Raw genomic sequence first — 21,637 nt, forward strand, 5'->3', positions numbered from 1 at the left:
AGGGGCTGCGCTGTCTGTGGGTTCACGCCGCTCGCCGGGCCGCCTTCCCCGCCTGCCCCGGGCCCGCCCCGGCTCTGCCCGCCGGGATCGCAGGGCGGCGGCGCCGACAACGATGCTCTGCGGGGGCGCCCCGGGCCGCCGTGCAGCCTGCTGAGCGGGGCCGCCCTGCCCTGCCCTGCCCTGCCCTTCCCGCCGCCCTTCTCTTCCCTTCCTGCCGCTGCCGCGACCCCCGCGCCCGCCCTCTCCCACCCGGGACGCGCCGGGAGCTCCCGGGGGCGCCTTTGTCTCCGTGTCCGCCCCTGCAGGGGCGGCAGCGCCCCATCCCCGGGGCCCGGGACAGCTCCGGCCCCCTTCCCTGCCTGCCTTTTTTTTTTTTTTTTTTTTTTTTTTTTTTTTTTTTTTAAGTTAGTACCCTTTCCTCCACACGTTTAAGTGTCGGCCTTGAATGCGATAGTCAAGATGGATAAGAAATCGTTTGAAACCGTGCTGGATGAAATTAGGAAGGTAAATCCTCGTTTTGCGTGCTAGTTTGATCACTTGGTAGTGAACCATAGGACAAGGAGTGATGGCTTCACATTGAAAAGGGGAAGCAATTAGATTAGGTATTAACAAGAAATTCCTTACTGTAAAGGTGTTGAGGCAGTGGAGCAGGTTGCCCAGGGAGGTGGTGGATTCCCCAGTCCTGGCAGAATTCGAGGCCAGGTTGGATAAGGCCTTTGGCAGCCCTGTTAGTGGGAGGTGTCCCTGCAGAGGTGGTTGGGACCTGGATGGTCTTGAGCGCCCATTTGAAATAAACACTTGCATAGGGTTGCTGCAGCATTTTCACTTTCAGGGAAGATGAAGAAAAACAAAGTAGCCAAACATGTTTTATTTGGGGGAAGGGCTGCGTTTGCTTGGCCTGTCCGGAGGCAGTGTGAAGTACCCACCTTTTATACGCTGGTTTAGAAGGTACAATGCACAAATAGGATGTTAGAACACTGATTCCTGAGGTGTGCTGTGTTGTCCTTGTTGGAAGTCACAGCTCAGGAGTGTGTGCACACCTTCTTCCTCTGAGATGTGCATAATGCCTTTTGATGCGTGCTTTGAGCTGTGCTTCTGCATCTCCTGTTTAAAAACTCTTAAAACCTCTCTGAGCAAAGTACTGTTGGGGAGCAGAGGCACAAACCTGGGCTTCCTGGTGACTGGCAGGGCTCTGATCTCTCTCTGCAAGGGGGGCTGCTTTTAACAGGAGAGCTCAAGGTTAGTGGTTTATGTTGGCACACTTCCCTGAATGCTAGAAGGAGAAAAGGAGAGCGAAAAAATCAGAACCTTTGAGATTAAAGTTTCCTATTTTGCCTGGGAAGCAGAAACCTGTGATGATGTATTTTGGTGCAGTTAAACAGAGAGGTTATTTAAGTGTCACAGTGGAACAGTTTACCTCTGGAGCTGTCTTGGTGTGACAATGAAGGGCTTGTTTCAGATGGGATTTCCTTGTGGCAGAACAGCGATCCATAGCATTTTTGTATTAAGTAGAGTTTTTTGATGTGTTGGTTTGTCTAGAAGAGGTGAATTTCCTTTATTTGGACTAGGGTACTGGAGTTGACTTTCAGTTCAGGTTCTCTTCAGCATGAGGCAGTGATGCCTACAATTGCAGTGTTATTATTTTGCAACATATCGAGGTATAAAACCATACTGAGATATGAAACTGTTCAACAGAAACCCCAGGAGTGTCTTTCTTATCACAACTACATTTTTGCTTAAGGTCATGGTCATAAAGTCTACTTTGTAAAACAGCTGAAAACGTGACAGTCTAAGATATTTCAGGATGTGGACTTCCCTCCCAACTTATGAATTGGTGTGGAAAATCTGGGAACCACAAAAAAAAAAAAATCTGAGAACGACTAGGACATGAATGCTTTCTCTGATGATTGATGGTGGGAGGTAGTAATGTTTCAATTATATTACTGCAGTGCAGTCCTTCAGAATATGCTCTGTGATTACTAAAGACTTCAGACAAAAGGGTTTAGACATGTGATTTTAGGCAATTATGTTTCCTCTATGCTATCTGCCTGTATTCCTGTATTCCAGCTTGCTGTTGATCTAAGGGTTAATGCTGTGCTGTGTTGATAATAGTTGTGCTGTTGTGGTGCAACATTCCTTGTTCAAATGCTGATTTTGTGTCTTTGTTACTGTTTTTGTTTAATCTTCATTTCTTGCTCCATGGTAGAATCTTCTTTATTATGTGATTTATAAGTTTGTTGTGTTGGCATGTTCCATTTTCAGTCCTGCAGTTAGCAGGAACAATTATTTAAACGTTTTTGTGTGTAGCTTACTTCTGTTTTTCCCTGTATGTATTTACAAGCGCTTGCAAAATAAACTTTGGGGGTTTTGTTTGTTTGTTTGTTTGTTCCTTCCATAAATATACATAGCAGTGCTTTCTGTTTGTACTTTTGTTATAAAGTCATTAATTTATTGATTTAAGAAGGAAAAATAACATTTGTTTCCATAAAAATAAAAGACATACACTGCTTTTTTCCAAAACACATCAAGAGAAGGAAGGGATAGAAGAAAATATGGGCACGAAGACAGAAATTCTTTCCCCTCTGTGACTTCAGTGTGTCTGGTAGTGTTTGTCTCTTATTGAAGTACAGAAAGGAGGAGGATTGTCTCAGACAGTATCCAAGCAGGTTTCTGTACATCTGTGCTACTCATTCAGTCAGGCTGCAGTGATGGAGACCTTGGTGTCTTTCTGTGTGGAGGGACAGGAGCAAAAAGACAAGGGGTAGAGGTAGGTTCTAGGGCTGTTGGGAGGAAGATAGAAGTGGGTGTGTGGGTACAGCTAAAGCTACTTTGAGAAATACACAAGATCTAGCATTGGAGGGGGGACATGGAAACTATGGAAGAAGGGTGTTTTCACCAGCTTGGGGCAGGAATTCAGCTGTTAGGTGTCTCTTTGGATCTTGTACCTGTCACAGAGGGCTGGGTGTGGGGAAGGAGGAAGTCCTGGCTGTTAGACAGCTCATGTGGTTATCAACACAAGTGTCCTGCCACAAAGTCAAAAGGCCAGTGCTGCACTAAAGTACTGTGCTTTGTTTGTTTGGGATGACTGTGTGTTAAAATTTGAAATGTGTAAGGATAATGATAGTATCCATCTCTGGACCAAGCTTTATTGTGTATTTAATTCTGTCTGTATAGACTCATTATCCAATTCCTTCATAAATTCACCAAAGTAAAATACTTAGTCAGTTAGTTTATAGGGGCCATACAAAGCAAATGCCTGAACTGTATGTCTTGTTTAACTTAAAATTGATGTAAACCACAGGAGCAAAAATAAGAGTGATAATATTCTCTCAGAACAGTTATAAGCAAGAACAACAAAAAAAGCAAAATCAAATAAAAAGATGAGTATTTTTTTTAACATAAGAATTAAATCACATCTTCCTGCTTTTCACTGTTCTCAGTTAACTAAGAAATACACTGTTACTTCAAAATGCTGCAGTGTAATTGATACAAATGTCACTTTGTAGGGGCAGATTTTAGATTAATAGAATAGCAGATGGTTGTGCTATAATTATAATTTTTGAGTCACTAATTATGCATCTTTTTTTTTTCCTATGTCTTTTAGGCTGTATTGACTGAGTACAAATTAAAAGCTATTGAATATGTTCATGGATACTTCTCCAGTGAGCAGGTAAAGTCAACACTATTATGGGTTTAATGGGAGCTATTTTTTTGTGTATTTATCAATACAAACTGATTTTCTCCAGTCATACTGAGGCTGATCATATTAGCTTTTCATATTTATTAATTGAGGAGATTTAATTAATTTTTTATTGTATCAGCATGACATATTAAAAAGAGTTCCAACTTGCTTTGTCATCAAAATCACTACATTTTCATTCTTATTGTGTCTGGAAAATGGTATAAATTTATCGTAATGGAATTTAGGATTGTTTTGTGTGTATTCTCTAAATAGAGATGTAGTGATAATGTATAATATGATAATATGTAGATTTTCTTTTTCCTCTTTCTTTCCCTGCTGGCTTTTTTTGGTGTGTCTTTGGGAATATGCTATTTGGGATCCTGATGGTTGATAAGCTTTTTCAGAGATACTTTTTTTTTTTTAACTTATTCTAATACAGTGGTATTGTTATTCATATATGCTAATATATGTCTAAAAGTATTTTAAATATTTCCATGGAAAATATTAATCTCATAAAATATAATTTTTAGGTGCTACTGAGAAGAAAAAAGGTTAGATGCTGTTAGGCACTGACAATCAGACATCACAGACAGGTGTTTTTTAGCAGTATACCAGTGTGCTACAAAAGTGGAAAGGTCATATTGATGCTGTTAGCATACCTTTTTAATATATCTGAAAGATTAATTGAAGGCCTTACTGTTGCAGGTTGTTGAATTGCTGAGATACTTCTCCTGGGCAGAACCACAGCTTAAGGCAATAAAGGCTTTACAGCATGTAAGTTCTTGTGACGTGATCTTGTGGAATAAATTTGATCTTTTAATGCAATTTTAATTTTATAACACCTACTGCTCAACTGATGAGTCAATATATCTTTTAAAATCTTCAAAGTTTCTTCTTCATCTCCTTCAGTGTTATCAAACTATGAAATGTCGTACTTCTACTTGGGGTATCTTTTCTGACTAAAGTGACTTTTACTTTCCTGTGTATCACAGGAAGAGATGTAACCCTTTGTAACTCTTGTTAACTTTCCTGATTTCTTTGCTTTTGGTGAGTGCTTTTTGGAGCTGCTTTTTCATAATTTAGCATATAGAGTCTCCTTCCCAATGGGAGGGAGAGGTTATTAAAAGTTTACTGAAATATGCCATATGAAGCTGTTAGTGAATTGTATTTTGAGTTTAAAATAATTGTACTACCTTATTTTTACACACTTTTTTCTTTCTTTCTTGTCAGAAAATAGTGGCAGTTCCAGCATCAAAAATGGTTAATATTCTCAACTGCTTCACATTCAGTAAAGATAAACTTATTGCCCTTGAAATCTTAGCTTCGTAAGTATCTCTTCTGCTGTGTTCCTTAACTTGTATTGGTTTAGCTCATGACTGAGGATATACAATTTTAGATACTCCTAGAAGGAAGCACTGTGCCTGGTTAAGGTAAAGCACAAATCCATTACTGATGGGGCTGTTTAAAAGAATAATTAGAAGTAGGCATTGTAGGAGTAGACATAAGGCTGAGAGAATTGGGTTTGTTCAAACTGGAATGAGTTGGGGTGACCTAATTGCAGCCTTCTGGTACCTGAAGGAAGCCTTCAAGAGAGTGGAAATGTAGTGACAGGACAAGGGGAATAGCTTCACACTGAAAGAGAGTGAGTTTAAAATGGATATTAGGAAAAAATTCTTTGCTGTGAGGATGGTGAAGCACTGGCACATGTTGCCCAGAGAAGTTGTGGATGCCTCATCCCTGGAAATGTTCAAGGCCAGGCTGGATGAGGGGCAACCTGGTCTAGTAAAAGGTGCCTCTGCTCACCTGAAGGGGCTTTGGAGCTAGATGATATTTAAGGCCCTTCCAACCAATGACTCTGTGATTGTGGAAAATTCCATAGTTCATTTTGAGCCTTGCTCTTGCTGCTATGTGGGCTTCTGCCTGCTGGAAGACTGCCACTTTGGTGGTGTTTTTACTGTGATCTTCAAATGTTGTAGAGAACAAAGAGGGCCTTAAGCTTATTTCTCTGCTCACTGAAATCTGGAAGCCTTGAGACCGAAAAATTCTGGGAATTGACCCTTTTTTGAAAAGTTCTCTAAATATTACATATGTAGAAATGAGTTAAGTAAATGGATCTCTTAAACTGATGAATTTACTGCCTATAAAAAAAAAGTATAGATATTGTAAATTTATATTTACAGAGAAAATTGGGGTTTTCCTAGTGAACAGAGCTGTTTCAAAGGATCAATTACACATATTTAAAATGAAACAATTCTGCTTGTTTCAGAGTATTTATTTTATAAAATGTTGTTCTCTTTTGGTGTTTTTTTTTTTCTTTAAGCATATCTGTCTTCCCTATGAATACTCTATTACAGCCTGTTTGAACTTCCTGAGGGATATAAATTCATGATACAAATATACATAAAACAATTAAGACTGAGGATACAGAAATGATTTTGCTTTTGGTGTTGAACTTAAGGAAGCCATGTAAGTGCTCCTAGTCTATTTCAGACCAAAACAAAGCAGGGTAGCCTAAGGAAAGCTAGTGGCACATTAGACTAACCTGTTATCTTCTTGTGATGAGACTGGAGCTCTTGGACTCTTCAGCTGCTACACTTCAGCTGATGTGAGGGGAAAGTACCATAACTTCCTTAGCTGTTGAATTTCTACAGCACAAGAGCAAAGTAAGGGAGTCATGATTACAAATCCTAGCCCAAATCTATGTGCTGCTTACTTCATTAATCAGGAATAGTGGACAAAGCTGAAAGCTTATTCACATTTTAATACTGTTCTTTGAGGTGCTTTTCATGGCTTCATTCAATGTTCTGCTGATTTAATTTCTGTCTAATATCCTCCTTTGAGGAGTCCTCCTTTTTGATGCTGTATTGTATTTCCAGTAGTTTGGATGGCAGAAGTAATATTGACAGAGAAGGGCTTGGTAAAATATTGGTCAAAATTTTGAAAAAGTTGGGTAGGATTGGTCTCAGGCATTGGTCTCCATATAGTCACATATTTTGTTATCTGTGGTGTGTCTGGTGTAGTTTTGGGAAGAAGAGAGAAGAGGAGTGCCTTTTGGAACTATATGAAGGCTTTCACTAGCTCTGCAGAACTTAGAGAGATTTACCAGGAATTATTGTTTCATTCTAAAGTAAATTAAATGAAAACTTGTTTTTCTACCAGACTGGCAAGAAGCAGTGGCAAATTGGGTAGCTGTTGGTTTTCTGCTGTGCTAGGAATTGTGTGTTAGTAGTAATTAAAGCTTTCTAATCAACTGTTGTGATGCAAAATTCGTTTTTTCTACATACTTACTAATGCAATAAAGTTTAGCCATCATCATCCATTGTTCTGTATTGATATTTAGTTCTAATACCATGTTTTACTTATAGGTATGAAGTCCCTATTTAAGCCTAGGATTTTTACTTTAATAATAATAGTAATATTATGAGCTGAAATAATTATGGTTTTTAATGTGCTTTTGGGTAGTGGCTAACTAAGTGTGGGTCACTTTTCAGTGGTGCGTTATTTCATTTCTGCAAATGGAATGGCAGTAATTGTCTGTCACTGTCTTTTCAGCAACATTGTTGATGCTCAGAATTATCGTCTTATTGAAGATCTGTTCAGAATTAATATGTCAGAGAAGAAAAGATGCAGAAGAATTCTTGAACAGGTAATCAAGATAAACTAATATCTCTTGTTCTGTTAGGATTCTGTTTGCATCCTTGTGGTCATTGTGGGGTCAGGGCTTAACAAGAGGACTTTTGGGAACTGCTGGTGTAAGACAAGCTGAAACAAGCAACTGAAAAAAGATAAGAGCATGTGCAACAAAAGGAGAAGTTTTTGTCAGGCATTAGGAACCTATAGACAAAAAGGACACAGAATTGCAACCAATGCTGGAGGAAGGTTTGTGTTTGTTTTAGAGAACACCAAGTGCTTAAACCCAAGTTCAGCATAAGCAGAGGGGGTCTGGCAGAAGTTTGAGTTGTTTGGATTATTTGAAGTAAGATTTGAAACGGACTTCAGTTGTTCCATGTAGGTTGATTCGTGCAGTCTAAATGTCATGAAATAGTAACTAGTTTCTTTAGAGCATTGAATTTGATAGCAAATAATGTTCTTTCTTGATTATTTTGCAGGCTTCAAAAGCAGGTTGTAAGGCTCCTCATGCTATGATATCATCCTGTGGCATGATCCCTGGCAATCCTTATCCCAAGGGTAAACCAAGCCGCATTAATGGAATTTTTCCAGTAAGCAAGATCCTTTGCTTTTGCTTTTCACAAATGAACCCTTGATTTAAGATTCATTGTAGTATAACCAAATCTAGAATTCATATACATGGAAGGAGGAGTGGAATCAAACCCAGAGTGTGTTTGTTGGGTTTGTTTGTTTGTTTTATCCCATTCCACATTTATAGGGAACTTGCATTATTTTTATTTGCCTGTTTTTCTATGCTGCTTCAGTTAAAGATTACTTCATAAATAAGATATTGTTCATATAAGGAAAACATTGTAAACTCTAGCAATATTTGGCAGAATCAGGAGGTGTCAAGATGCTTCCTGGTAGGTTGATAAGGTTACCTACTGTGGTCACTGCAGTATTACTGCTAATCTTTGTGAGGCTCTTAAGCATATTAAGCATTTCCTGTGAGCACTTAAGGGACAGCAGAATTAACTGAAATTAATGTTATCGCATCCACAAGTCAAAATGCAGAATTCCATCATCAACATGCACTGTTTAAAATGCCTCTCTTTACAAAAGCTCAGTGTTACAAACCAAGCTATTGGAATGCTCTTACTCACTACTTTACAAGCCTAAAATTGTTGGGTTGGTTTTTTTCCCTTGACAAACATGGTTACTTTCAGAATGTTCAAAACCTCAAATGTGGCTCAGGAAAAAAAATCAAATACAGCAGAAATTGTACAGCCAGATTTGCTTCTAAATTAATGCTTGGTTTAATTTTCTTTTGTTTCAGGGAACTCCTATCAAAAAGGACACAGAAGAATGTACTAATGAAGGAAAGGGAATAGCAGCCCGTATACTTGGACCATCCAAACCAGTATGTCTAAAAAAATAATAAATAAATGAAACTTTAAAAATCCACAAAACACCTACCAGCCAATTCAACAAGGCTTTGTTATAAAATGCTGTTATGTTGCAAGAAGACTGTAGAGCAGCAATTTAATTGAAGCTAAACTTCTGTAATGAATATGAGCTCTAGTTTTTATCTGTAGAGGGGAAGGATTCTCTACTGGATACAATGTATGTGCATTTGAAGACAGAATTTAAGCTACAGTAGCAGAAGAGAAAACTAAAAGCACTTTTAGTAATCCATCATGAGCTGCTCTCTGAGGATTTCTCACATAAACACAGAAAATACCTCCGTCTTTGAAACTTGAATTACAGCAGTGCCTTAGAAAGACAGCACAGCTGATGTGCATTTCAAAATTTTTAAGTATGTGGGACAAACTTTCAGTGAAACTGTTACTACTTTGAAATATTTTCCAAATGTTTTATTATCACTTTTATTATGAGATGTTTCCTACAAATCTGTACTATTTTAAAGGCATAGGTACCTTCAGAAATATTGCTAGTTTTAGATGTGTTAAACCTTTAAAATGAGAAGTCAGTCCAACACTGCAGTGTGTGAACTGCAAGGCAGAAAGGAGCTCTCTTTCCCACCTGTGCTCAGTTTTATATTAAAATCTAAAAGTATACTAATGATGTTTGCTTCACTCTTTTCAGAAAGAGCGAAATACTTGCAGTTACTATGGATATTATGAAAAAAGTTCATATCACATATATTTGTAGTGAAGAATGCCTGTCTGTAGAAGTATCTGAATGTTAGCTTTTTGTCTGAGAAACCTTAGTTAATGCTTTCACTATGGCTTTTTCCATTTGTTTTTTGTTTATGTAGGCTCCATCAACGTACAATCCACACAAACCAGTTCCATACCCCATCCCACCATGTCGGCCACATGCAACTATTGCACCAAGTAAGGTTTCTGTGTGTTCTGGCTTGATGCTATTGTTCATGCATTTGCCTTTTAAATAATGTGTCAAGTGTCAGTTTCTCTGACCATGGTCATATCTGAAATTGGCTTCTGCTCCCTGAACATGCTCTGGCTACTGGTTTCTACCTTTTCTTTCATGACAACAGAATTTATAAAAAGAGGAATATATTGACTTCTTTTTCCCACATCCATAAGAAAAGTTCACAGTCCTGTTCTGATGACAAAACATTTAATTTATGAGAGACATTGTGCACGTTAGACAAGAAAAGGGCTTTGGCTTTGTTGTAATGTTTGGCCAAGGCTTTGGCTTTGGCTTGACAAGTCTGACTTGTTGCTGTAGAACGCAGCTTGGGATATGGTCAGCCATGGCCCTGAATTGAGTGGAACTGTGTAGGAACTGCACAGCTGAAGGGCTGTAATCTGTTTCTCAGTTGCCTTCAGCTTTATCTTTTCTCCATCATAATGGAGAGTAAAGTTTCCTAAAAGAAAAGTAGATTTTAGTCTCAGAAGGGAAATAGTGATTGTCTTTTCCTGCCATTGCTCTATTTCTAGCTTAATACCTTAGGTAAGATTAAGCCTTTGTTTATAAGCTTCCCTCTTTGCTCTGCTGCATCAATTGTTAGACCTGAGACATTTTTGTAAGGGAGCAAGGCAATTGCCCTTTCTTTGGAAGAAAGCTTGGGTTACTTAAGTAGTCAGATTCAGGTCTGGCAGCTGAAAGCCTTTTCTAATCTTGAAATTCTGTACTGCAAAACAAGGTGTGCTCTGCTTAGGATGCTTGCTTTTTGCTGATTTCTGGGAGTTTTTCAGGTAAGATAAGAAAGTGAAGCAGAACTCCTAGCAAGCATGTGGAAGGCTGAGTCATCTAATCAACTTGGTGTCTGCAAGTCTTTTTATAGCCATTTTAGAAAAATGGGCACTTCTAGTGGCTAAACTAAGACTGATTGATTATTTATGCCCAGGAAATTACTTGTTCCCAAGAAACTGTACAGAAAACTTGCAGACTAACTCAAATTTATATTGTATAAATCCTATGCAAAGTTTCTTAAAGCACAAAATTTGGCCTGTGGCAGGATTGAAATATTAGTACGGTTTTAGGATATGAAAGAGCTTTTGAGGTTTCAGGGCCTTACTAGGCTGTAATGTTTTCTTTTTTTAAGAAAGCTCTTGTGACAACAGAACTCATAACTGCTGAAATTATATGTAATGTATGTTTAATGAGATTGCAGATGATGACCTGAAACTATTGAATGTGATGTTTTCAGTCAGTGGCTAGAACGATGAATTGTTTTCTGCCTCTTGAACATTTCTTTCCTGAGTGATGCAGTGATTGTTAGTTGCTTTCCTGATTTTCAGGCAAGAGTTGTTGTGCAAGAAATCTTAACATCAGGTGGAATTACTATGAAAGTATGAAATCAGAAAGGACTTCTGTATGACAAATTAGTGCACTTTCAGTATTGCTCAAGTGCTACCTTTTCCCATGAAGCCCAAGTTCTTATGCTCTTAAACTGTTAATTCAGGGCCACTGTGAAATGTGTTTATGTTCCTGCAATTTAAATTCAGATGTGCTTCATCAGAACTGTATACCAGAGCAATACAACAGTTTGAGTTGCTCCAAAAAATAACAGAGGAAAAAAGGTTTATTAAATATGTTAATTTGTGTAAGAATTTTATATTAAAGTACTTTGCTAACCTACTTGAATTTCTTAACATTAAAAGAAATATTGAAGAATACTAGATTAAGTATTTGACAAGGGATGTTTTTCTCAGAATTTTCTAGCTAGTGTTAAAGGGTCATGGTTACTATCTGTGTTTGGCTCCTTTGTTTGTCCGACTTTAATATTGAAGAAGGAGTTGCAACAGCCTTTAAATTAGGAATAAGAAAGGAACCAATTATGCCGCAGACACTCTGTATCTCTCCTCCCCTTGGAGTTTTTTTCTCCAAAAAATTGAGAAAAAATGGAACTGAAAGGAATTGAAATTGACTTTTTCATGCTCTCTTAAGAGAATTGCCCTTAGTACAATTTGGATCACAATGCATGTCATTTAGGCAGACATCGGCAAAAGCCAACATCCAGCCTGGATAATTAACTGGTCTAGCTTTTTGATGGGGGAATGTCTTATAGTCTTGAAAATATTTTTTTAAAGGAGAAGATGATTACTAGTTCATCTAGATACAAGTTCTTCTGACAACAGGGATGTGTATTGCCTTTGTTATTTTAGGTGCTTACAACAATGCTGGCTTAGTTCCAATGGCCAATGTCATAGCTCCAGGCTTACCAGCTCCTCCACCATACACTGCTAATCAAGCAGTATCAGGTAAAGCATGCATATCTTTTAAAAATATTCATGTTGGTTTTCCTGGTTCATTGCTGGGAGTGGATCATTCACTGCTGGAGTTTCATTTGCCTTTCAATAACAGTCTGCTGTTCTCTGTTTAGAAAATGAGGACCTTTCCTCCCAGGCAAAACCTTCCCAAAATCAAGGTAAATTGCAAATCCACAGGGGGATTTTTGTGTTGACTGTATCTTTGTTATTTGTTCAGAAAATGTTAACAACTTGTTTAGTGGGATCTTCATAAGCTTCTACGTATGCAGCTACTAAGTATGTGGAATAGGATCTCTTGAGAGTGGAGAAAAAAATCATCAGACATTTGTACTTAGAAGCATTGAAACATTAAAGTTCATTATTTTTTGTTAGCTTGTAAAGTTTTTTTATATTCTTCATCATGTAAGTATGAGAAGTGCTAAAAACTAAATGACAATACACTTTGCAATGTCATGCACTTCAATTCTTCAGTAAATCTTTGCAGTTTTTAGAACTCTGGACATCTGTTGAAAAACTCATCGACGTTTTAATTTCATAGATCAGTTGCAATAAGAAGGTAGGAATACAAGAGAGATTTAGAGATTTTTGAATGTCTTATGCCATAGTGTTCAATTCAACTACATCTGCCTGCACTTTCATCTTACCCTGTAAGATCCTGTTCTTTTTACCAAGACAGTGGTGCATTTTTTATTGTTTATATTTGTGTGGTTCTTTTCACATTTAGTACAAAGCATAATAATAAATCCCATTAGGAACTACTTATAAAAAGGCTTTGATAACACTTTGTAAGATTTGACAAATACAAACTGAGAATTTACTGACCATTGAGTCAGTCATATTAACAAATGCTGCAAATAGATAAAATTACTGTGATAAGTTTAGCCACTGGAAATACTCCTAGGGACCAAAAAAAAAAGTTATGTTTTGTCCTTCCTTCTCTATGTCCAGGGATGGTTCTACAGAAATGTTTTGAAGAATCACTTCATTCTTATTTACCCCTCTTTAAGTGTGCATGTATTTTTACAAAGTTAGTTCATATAGCTAAATGAATACAGTTTAAAGAATGGAATATTCTCTTAGGAAGAAAAGTTCAGTAACAACTCTGGGTTCTAGTACAGCTGTATTTCATTAGTGATTATCTTGGCTGTCAGGATTAAATAACTGTGATCTTTAGGACAGTATTGAACTTGGAAATAGAATGAGAAAGGAACAGAATCCAGAGCTGAGCAGCCTGGGCTTTTTTTGAAAGGAGTATGTCAAAGGAAATAGTTTTTTTGCAGATTCACTTGTTTTAGAGTTGCAACATACACACAATGGGAGTTTGTCATATCAGCTTAGGCCCAAGATTTTAAAGAATAATTTTCTGTGTAGAATTACATGTAGAAATCAGGCAAGAGAGACATGTAGGCTGCTAGAGAGTTACGTAGGGTGGTACATTTGACTGGTTGGATGAGTGTCTTGCTTACATTTGAACAGATTGTTCCAAAAGTAACATAAAGCACAAGGGTTGTTTGAGAGGAATGATTTATTAACATATTCATGTTCCACAGGAAAGTAGAGGCAGGCATATTGAGACTCTTGACATGCCAGTGTTCATAAATGCAGCTCCTTTCCATTAACCTCCACCTCCCCATTCACAGTGTGCCCACCCGTTTTCCTGCAGCTTGACTGATGTCTCTAACTTACTTTGTAGGATTGACACAAGCTGATACTTTTAGTGGCAGGTGCTCACCTTTGTTACAGACACCTGACTAAAGACTCCTAGAAATACTTGTTGATAAAGTCAAGCACCAATGTTAGTTTACTACTGTAGTATGATAAATGAATTTAAAAGTGTACCTTCTTAGAATCAAAATCTGAAGGAAACACAGTGAAGAGAATGACGTGATTTTGAAGGAAAGAAAACTACCAGCACCTGAAATCAGCTTTCTTCAGTTGTTGACTAAACTTCTCTGAAATCATGATACATTGAATTAACTGGTTCTGAAGGAAATTCTGACCTTCAGTGAGAGTGGATGCAGAGGAGCCCAGGTGATCTGATGCTGATGGAATATTAGATCTGGTTTGGGTACTGCCAAATGTTAGGGACCAGAGGGAGGGTGTTTACCTGTATCACTTAGATGTTCTTACAGAGTGTATTTGAGTTTCTAACTGTTTTGCATGAGATCATGAAGAGGTAGCAGATGTCACAGAGTGTTTTAAAAAGAAGTGTTAGCCCACATGGTGTACAATTTGTGTGATGTGTTTGTGTGTACCTTTTTGGTTTTTTCATAGGCCCCGCTGTTCATTGTTTATATATAGACATTGTGTGTTAGTTATTGCCTGTGTATCATACTTTTGAAATGCTGTATAAAATGTTTTTGTGTTGATTTCAAACATTTCTGACAGTTTCAAGTATTCTTACTGGTTTTGTTTCTTTGCAGCTTTTTCTGCACAAGCGAATCAGCTCTTTACTCCTCATGGTTCTAATCCTTCAACACCTGCTGCTACTCCAGTCCCTACCCCATCACCTGTCAAGGCAATAAGCCATCCATTAGCACCTGCAACTCCACTCATCTCTGGGATGAACATGTCTACCCCTGTCCTTCCTGTTTTCCCAGGACAGGTCTCCTCTTCCATCCATACATCTCAGCCATCCACCCCGACCCCTACTGTCATCAAATCCCTTTCATTGCCTGGTGTTCCTGTCACATCTGTTCACAGTGCAACCTCTACCCCCACCCCCTCAGTTTTTTCTGGGCTGGCTTCTATCCCTGCTGCTGTTCCTGCTCCTCAAGGTTCTTCCACTCCATGTGCCACCCCTGCACCCACGGAAGCTTTCGCATCTGCTGCTACTCCATTTGCTGGCCTCCCGTTCTCTGCAACCTCTTCAGTTGCTTCTGCTAATAATCCTGCTCCATTGTCATCAGTTTTTGCTGGCCTCCCTTTGTCCTTGCCGCCCAATGCCCAAGGGATTTCTAGTCCTGTTCCATCTACAATTGCTAATTCTCCTGCCACTACCATTCCTGGCTCGCTTAGCTTGCCTAACCCGATTTTGTCTGTCCTAAAGGGATTTCTGACATCAAATGACACTTCATTAATCAATTCATCTGCTTTACCTTCTGCTGTGACAAGTGAGCTTGCTTCTTTATCTGCTCTTGCTAATCAAAGCTCTGACCCTCCTACTTCCTCTGTCAACAAATGTTACACTCCATCAGCCACCCCCAACACACAGCGTTCCTCCACACCTGGGCTGGCTATTTTTCCAGGTCTTCCATCCCCATCTGTAGCCAATTCTAGTTCCACTCCTCCCACATTGCCTGCACAGTCACCTTTAACCACTTCGCCATCGATTATGCCAGTCAACTGTGGCTCATCAGCCTCCCTCTTGCATGGCACAAGCCCTACTAATCCCGACCAGCAGCTCTCATCAGCCCCAGCTGCCACAAGTATCCCAGTTCTGGTCAAAACAGAGCCCATGAGTCCTACCCTGTCGGCCTTCAAAGGTCCTTCTCATTCAGCCAGCCCTTCTCATGGCGCTCTAGGACTGTCAGGGCTCGGACGTGCTTACACCTCAGCAGCTTCAGTGCCCGTCAGCTTACCCAGTTCCCTAAATCCAGTGCTGTCAGGGCTCTCCTCTTTGAGTGCTCCTCTGAACAATTCCAGTTCTCTGGCTTCCATTTCCCTCGCTCCACATGGCTCCTCTGCTCCCATTGCCCCCGTGTTCAATGGACTTCCCCCTTTCACGTCTCTAACCAGTAACTTTGCTTTTACTGGTACCCCAGCACTGACCCCGCCCGTCACCCTCCCGGGGTCCCTGTTGGCCGCTCCGGCTACAAGCGCTTCAGCCGTGTCCGCCCCCCATGTGAGCTCCACCGCTGCCGTACTCTCAGGACTCGCCGCCTCTGCAACAGTCTCCGCTCCACCCTTCTCGCTTAACTTGTCCAGTGCCGTCCCTTCCCTTTTTTCTGTTGCCCAGGGACCTCTGGGATCATCAAACCCATCCTTCCCTGGTTTTCCTGTCTCTAACACACCCTCTGTCACTCCTGCTCTCCCTTCTTTCCCTGGCCTCCAGGCATCTTCTGCAGTAGCAGCAGTTGCACCGTTGCCAGCAGCTGCCACAGCCCCATCTCCGGCTCCAGTCCTGCCAGGGTTTGCCTCGGCCTTTAGCTCAAACTTCAACTCTGCACTTGTGGCACAGGCTGGGTATGTTACTCTTTCTGGAGGAGGTCAGAACTATTTTTCTTGAGCAAAACACTGATTTTATTTTAGGAGTGTAGACAATATTTTCACTTGTGGTTACTAATTACAGATAATTTTAAAGTTACTTCACTACTACATTTCCACTTGTCTTTAGAAGGACAGATAGGATAGTGACTAAATAGGTTGGCCTCAGTAGTCCCTGTTAGGACACTCTAATCCTATGAGGTGCTCAGTGATCTTATTTCACAGATGAGGATACTTTGCACCTCCTAGGCTTTTACAAGAATGGATTCCACGTGGACATCCATTGACACACACAGGTAATAGCAGACAGTATCTTAGATGTTTAAGGAAGTAGTCAGCATAAATTCTTGCCTGTAAAGGGTTTTTTTGTGTGCAGATTGTCAACACAGTTGAGGTACAAAACATTTTGAGTCCCCTTAGGTATGTTCCAGACAATCTTGGTTTGTGTACATATGAATAATTTTTAAGTGGGTAAAGACTAGACTTCAGTTTAGACATTCTGACCTTTATGAGATTTAGAAAAAGAACTGCTTTTGTAATTTATACAGATACAAGCTTATAGAGAGGGAAACAGAATAAAACATGATGCAGATGTTCCTAATAATAGCCTCATTTTGGCATTCTTTCAGCTTGACTTCTGGACTACAGACACCAGGAAATGCAGTTTTTCCTGGTCTTTTATCTCTCCCTGGTATCCCTGGCTTTCCCCAAAGTGCCGCACAATCTTCCTTACAGGAATTGCAGCACAGTGCAGCTGCACAGTCAGCACTACTACAGGTAATGTGCCTATTTGTTGACACTGTTCTGTTTCCAGTGATCTCTTGAGCATGTACTTGCCTGTTAACTCCTTGGGATTAGTTTGAGTCAGTAAATGATTAAAACCCCTAAATTGTGTGAGAACTGATTACAAGGATGATGATAAAAACCAACTTGTACTAACTTCTTACTCAAGGCCAGTGTACAATGCTTCAAGAGTGACATTAAAACATTATCTAAAACTCTTTCTAAAATGGGGAGAAGTAAGGGAAAAGATAATGCAAATTAATTTTTTTTTGCTGAGTTTGTGTTAAATCTAATGAGCTGACCCTACCATTGCAAAATCTGTGCTCAGTTCCAGTCTGGCATTTGAATAACTTAGAGATTTCTGTGGACTATTTGTTGAGAGTTATGTGCCTCTGCACGTGTAATCAGATTGCCTTGAATTTGTCTGTTGTGGTTGTGCCTTTCTCTTGATAGTTCCCAGAAATAGAGTTGTAATATAAGCTTGAAGTGGCTTTGGGTAATGTGTAATTTCATCATTTCTTGTCCGTGAAACAGCTTGTTTCATAAGTTAACTGAAACTATCATCATAAGTTATTTGTAAGTTAACTGAAACTATCGTCAGAGTATGTTTATATGTTTAGCTTGTCTTTTGTTAAAAACAGCCTCTGTAAGAAGGCTTGTAAGAATTTCTTGTAAGAAATTTGTTCTTCTCTACATAATACTAAAAGAGAAAACTGAGTGTAATACTAAAAGAGAGAGTTGAGCTTTCTCTCTTCTGTGACACATCGGTTGTTGAAATGGAGCATGTGTCTAAGTACTGTTCAGAGTACAGCATATTGTCAGATACCTTCCAAATGTCAGGGAGTTGGAAGAAGCAAATTATTTCAACTAGGTCATGCTGCTTTTGCATCTCAGGAGTCTATTTGATTCTGTAGAAATGTATGCAGATTGCATTGAGGGAATATAATTGTTCTTATTTATAAGATCCAGTCACTAAAATTAATGCTTATTTACTTGAGCAATGAAGAGAAGGAAAGTTCAGAGTCACTAAAATATTACAGCTCCTGATTACATTGTGCCTTCTAAATCAGCTGGTGCTTACTCCACTGGACAGTAAACACCATTAACACTTCTTTGTTTGCCCCCTTAATCCAAGTGCTTTTTTCATTCTCTGGTATTTCAGAGCAATAGTTGCACTACAGTTTAACATCTTTGTATAGATGCCTTGCTCATCTCTATTCTTTGCACACTTCAGATTATAATCCATTTGTTTTGGCTTGAGTAGGACTGTATTGTGGCTGAAATTTTGCTTAATTTAGATTTTTCTTTCCTTGATTTAATCAATGCTGTTTCCTAACTTCTTATCTTCCTTAAAGGCGCATTCTGCTTCTGCTCTGGAGAACTATACAGCTCAGCCTGAAGGTTTTGCTAACTATCCATCAACACCAGGAACACCATTTTCATTGCAGACAAGTCTGCCCCAGAGTGGATGGCAGTAAATACCAGGCATTTCTAAAGACTGCAGTGTTTGCTTGACAGAGCCTGATCCTATTCACTTTGAAGGCTGTCTCTGCAATAGTGGGAACATGCTCTGAGCTGGGGAAAGAAAGGGAAAACATGAGGGTAAAATGTTTCCAGGAGGCCATGTCAGATAACAGACTTGATTTGTGGATTGCATTCAATTTGATTCAGGGTTTGATCCTGTGAATTGCTGAGCATCCTTGACTCTCCTTTAATTTAAAGAGTTTAATGTTTGGTGTCTTACAGGATCAGGAGCATTCAAACAGATATTTGTGTAAATAGGACAGTTGACTGTCATACTGAATAGGGAGACCAAGTATACTTAATAGTGTGAATAAGCCCCTATCCTGTTGTTTTGTATGGTATATGTGGTTAATATAGACTGAGATCTAGACTGAAACTAGACAATTAAAGCTGTAGATGACCTTTTGTCTAGAAGCACACTTCTTGTGTGTGCACAAATCAAGGTCAGTTTATGGTTTTTCAGATGTTTTCTTCCTGTGTATGAGGATCTCCTATTAGCATCAGCAGTATGTTAAGGGGAGGGCAGGTCAGAGGTGTGTGGGGCTTTTCTTTTGCTTCGAAATACTGTCATGGGCTTGCTGCTGAATTGAGTACTCCTTTGTCTGAACAAGAAAGCTAGGAAATGATGCTGTACTGTATTTGGGTAGAAGTGGATTATGTTTTACTGGAGTATGGTTTAGCTAGCTGAGAATATGTTTTTCCAAAGTACATGAAAAAAATTTAACTTGCCTCTAAAATAATGTTCCATAATATTCTCCTTGTCCCCAGCACCCCTCTGAATGAAATAATTGAACTGTGGGTAGGCTGCCTATCTGGCACTTTTGACTGCAGACTTATGTGAATGTTTACAGACATGGGGCAAGTTCTTCTCTCCCTTATACTCATAAACAAACTGGTTCTCTATATGCTTTTCAACTTGATGGTGCTTATCTTATCCTGTGAATATAAGTGGGAGCAGAATTTGGACCATGGATATTTTTAGTATTTTTTCCTTGGAAAACATACATGATTTTAAAGGCATATAGCTAAATTAACTGTTACAATGCAGCATATAGAAAGGTCTTGCTTTGTTAGTGAAATTGAGTTGTGCACTCTTCTAATAATGTTAGTATCTGTGGCAATGTGTAACACATCATTGAATATCATCTATTTAAGATATGCTCTTGACCATGGCCTAGAGGAAATAGAGATGAATGATATTCAATCATGTGATTAAAATAAAATGTAGAGATACTACACTGTAGAAATGTTATGCACCTAGAGTTTTACTTTTTTAAAGATTGATTCTGCTGGGAGATGTTGCTAATGTATTTTCTTTCAAGATGTGAACAAACTTTTTTAGAACATTAATGGAAATTACTGTATTGGTTTTTAACATAATTTTTTAAAATAAAAAGTTTACAGTCATGGCAAAAAGGCTTTGCTGACTATTTGCATATTTACCTAAAATATGAATGAATAAACTTGTTTTTACTAAGATACTTCTACTGCTTGATCTTGCTTATCCTGTTTCTTTTTTGTGCAGAATTCTGTCCAAAATTATAAAATTGACTCCTTAAGGAGTGACATTAGAAATAGCCTATTTAATTTTTAGATGAAAAACTTAAATTATTTGACAGTTTAATAATCATACTTAATATATTATGTTAAAGCAAAAAAAAAATACTGTGTTCTTACTTTTTTTAGTTTTTGAAATCTGTTAAATTCTCGTGATTCTCTACTCTGAACTCCTCTTAAAAGTGGTATCTTTGATATTGATATCTTGGCTTAGGAAATCTGTGGAAGCAGTCTCTACCGTCTTTTATTTTACTCTGCTTGTCATTCTTTCCATAACTTGTTCTTTGTAGATTTGCAGATCAGTTGGAGAAAATAAAAATACAAGTATCTTATCAAGAGCAAATTGGCTTTTCTCCTCTAGATGTGAATGTAAAGCAGTTCCATGTCAGTAAGTGTTTTGTAACCTTACTGAGGTGTTGAGTCTGACATCCTATTTTAATCCTAGTTTCCCCATCAAGCAATCAAAGTTTGAACTAATTCACGTCAAAAGCAAATAATACTGTTTTGTCAGAAAAGTAAGCACTTTTTGCCTCTAAATATATCTGTTGAATGGTCACGGGGTATGGGGTTCCTATCTGAGCACTGGACAACTCTGAGAGCTGAAGAGACTCAAGCCTTGTTTCTCCAGATGAAAACAGGTGAGAAATAGTGAAATCCACTATATTAAATGCTCTTCTCCTGAGGCAATGTAGTTATTGGGTGGTGTTCAGCCACTTTACCAGAGAAGAGTGTTTGATGCTCCCATCAGTGTTGGACAAGTGAATAGGTTAAGAAGTGTTCAGTTGTAAAGTTCTTGTGTCTGGAATGGAGTCTCTGGTTCTTACTGAATCCTACTGAATCATACCAAGCTGGATTTTGTAAATGAATTAAATCCTCCAGTGGTTAGAAATAAAATTCCTTTTTTAAAATATTTCTCCTGATGTAAAATTGTTTTTTATTAATTTTTTTTTCCTCTTCAGGAATAAAGTCTGTGTTCTGCATTGCAGCAAACTGCTGTGACCCAGCCTTGGAATTTCGGAAGGGAGTGATTTGTCCTGAATTCTTTCACGCTTACTTGAGCACCATTTTTAGACAGCCGAGGAAGTGTCTGCTCCTGAGGCCAACCACCTTAAACTGAGCTTGTGCCGGGAAAGGGCTCTTGCTCTATGACTTTAATTCTGGACTAACTAACTGATTTTTTTCACTGTTCAAGTTGCCTATTACTGCTCTATTTTGTGTGTATCAGTGGACTGCAAAGATAAGGTGTAGTGAAGTGTTCCTTGAAATAAAACCTTTTTTGCAACTACTAAGAACATACCTGGATTGTGTTTGCAAACAAGTTTCAATGTTTCTTTCAAGTGCTTTAATTGCAGCTGCAGTGAATAGGAGAGAAACAGTATTTTTCTGTCCTTTTCCTCTAGTTTGCAAATAGATGTTGGGAGTTTTCCTGGGCCTGAAAGGAAACTTGCCATAGTATGAATGTTCTGACTTCCTTGTGAATTGCCATCCTTTCTGTATTGGTGGAGGAGCAATAGCTTTGACTCTCTCCCATATTTACTCTAGTGGCTAAAGAGGGGCCTTGGGTCATCTCCAG

At 38.8% G+C, this 21,637-nt stretch overlaps 1 protein-coding gene across 2 annotated transcripts; it reads left to right on the top strand.

Annotated features, from left to right (window-relative positions):
- The first annotated feature begins 29 nt into the window (after positions 1 to 29).
- On the top strand, positions 30 to 21,340 carry PROSER1 (proline and serine rich 1). Of its 2 annotated transcripts, none has more exons than XM_083855545.1 (13): positions 30 to 504; positions 3,605 to 3,670; positions 4,388 to 4,456; positions 4,913 to 5,007; positions 7,235 to 7,328; positions 7,792 to 7,902; positions 8,628 to 8,711; positions 9,570 to 9,648; positions 11,890 to 11,985; positions 12,108 to 12,152; positions 14,418 to 16,179; positions 16,830 to 16,977; positions 21,024 to 21,340. In XM_083855545.1, the coding sequence occupies exons 1-13, from the start codon at positions 460 to 462 to the stop codon at positions 21,027 to 21,029; spliced, it is 2,700 nt and encodes an 899-aa protein (XP_083711671.1). In that variant the 5' UTR covers positions 30 to 459; the 3' UTR covers positions 21,030 to 21,340. The 2 variants fall into 2 exon arrangements, with proteins under 2 accessions (XP_083711671.1, XP_083711670.1); XM_083855544.1 differs by lacking the exon at positions 21,024 to 21,340 and adding an exon at positions 18,339 to 20,998.
- Positions 21,341 to 21,637: the final 297 nt, after the last annotated feature.

The sequence above is a fragment of the Zosterops lateralis genome (assembly GCF_965231275.1).
Source record: "Zosterops lateralis genome assembly, chromosome: 2".
NCBI classification, from domain to species: Eukaryota; Metazoa; Chordata; class Aves; order Passeriformes; family Zosteropidae; genus Zosterops; species Zosterops lateralis.

Excerpts from the sequence above, each read along its gene's own strand:
- PROSER1 (XM_083855544.1), top strand. The coding sequence starts at position 460 with ATGGATAAGAAATCGTTTGAAACCGTGCTGGATGAAATTAGGAAG. Across the intron at positions 16,180-16,829 it reads GCACTTGTGGCACAGGCTGG|CTTGACTTCTGGACTACAGA; the intron begins GTATGTTACTCT and ends GCATTCTTTCAG. Across the intron at positions 16,978-18,338 it reads CACAGTCAGCACTACTACAG|GCGCATTCTGCTTCTGCTCT; the intron begins GTAATGTGCCTA and ends TCTTCCTTAAAG.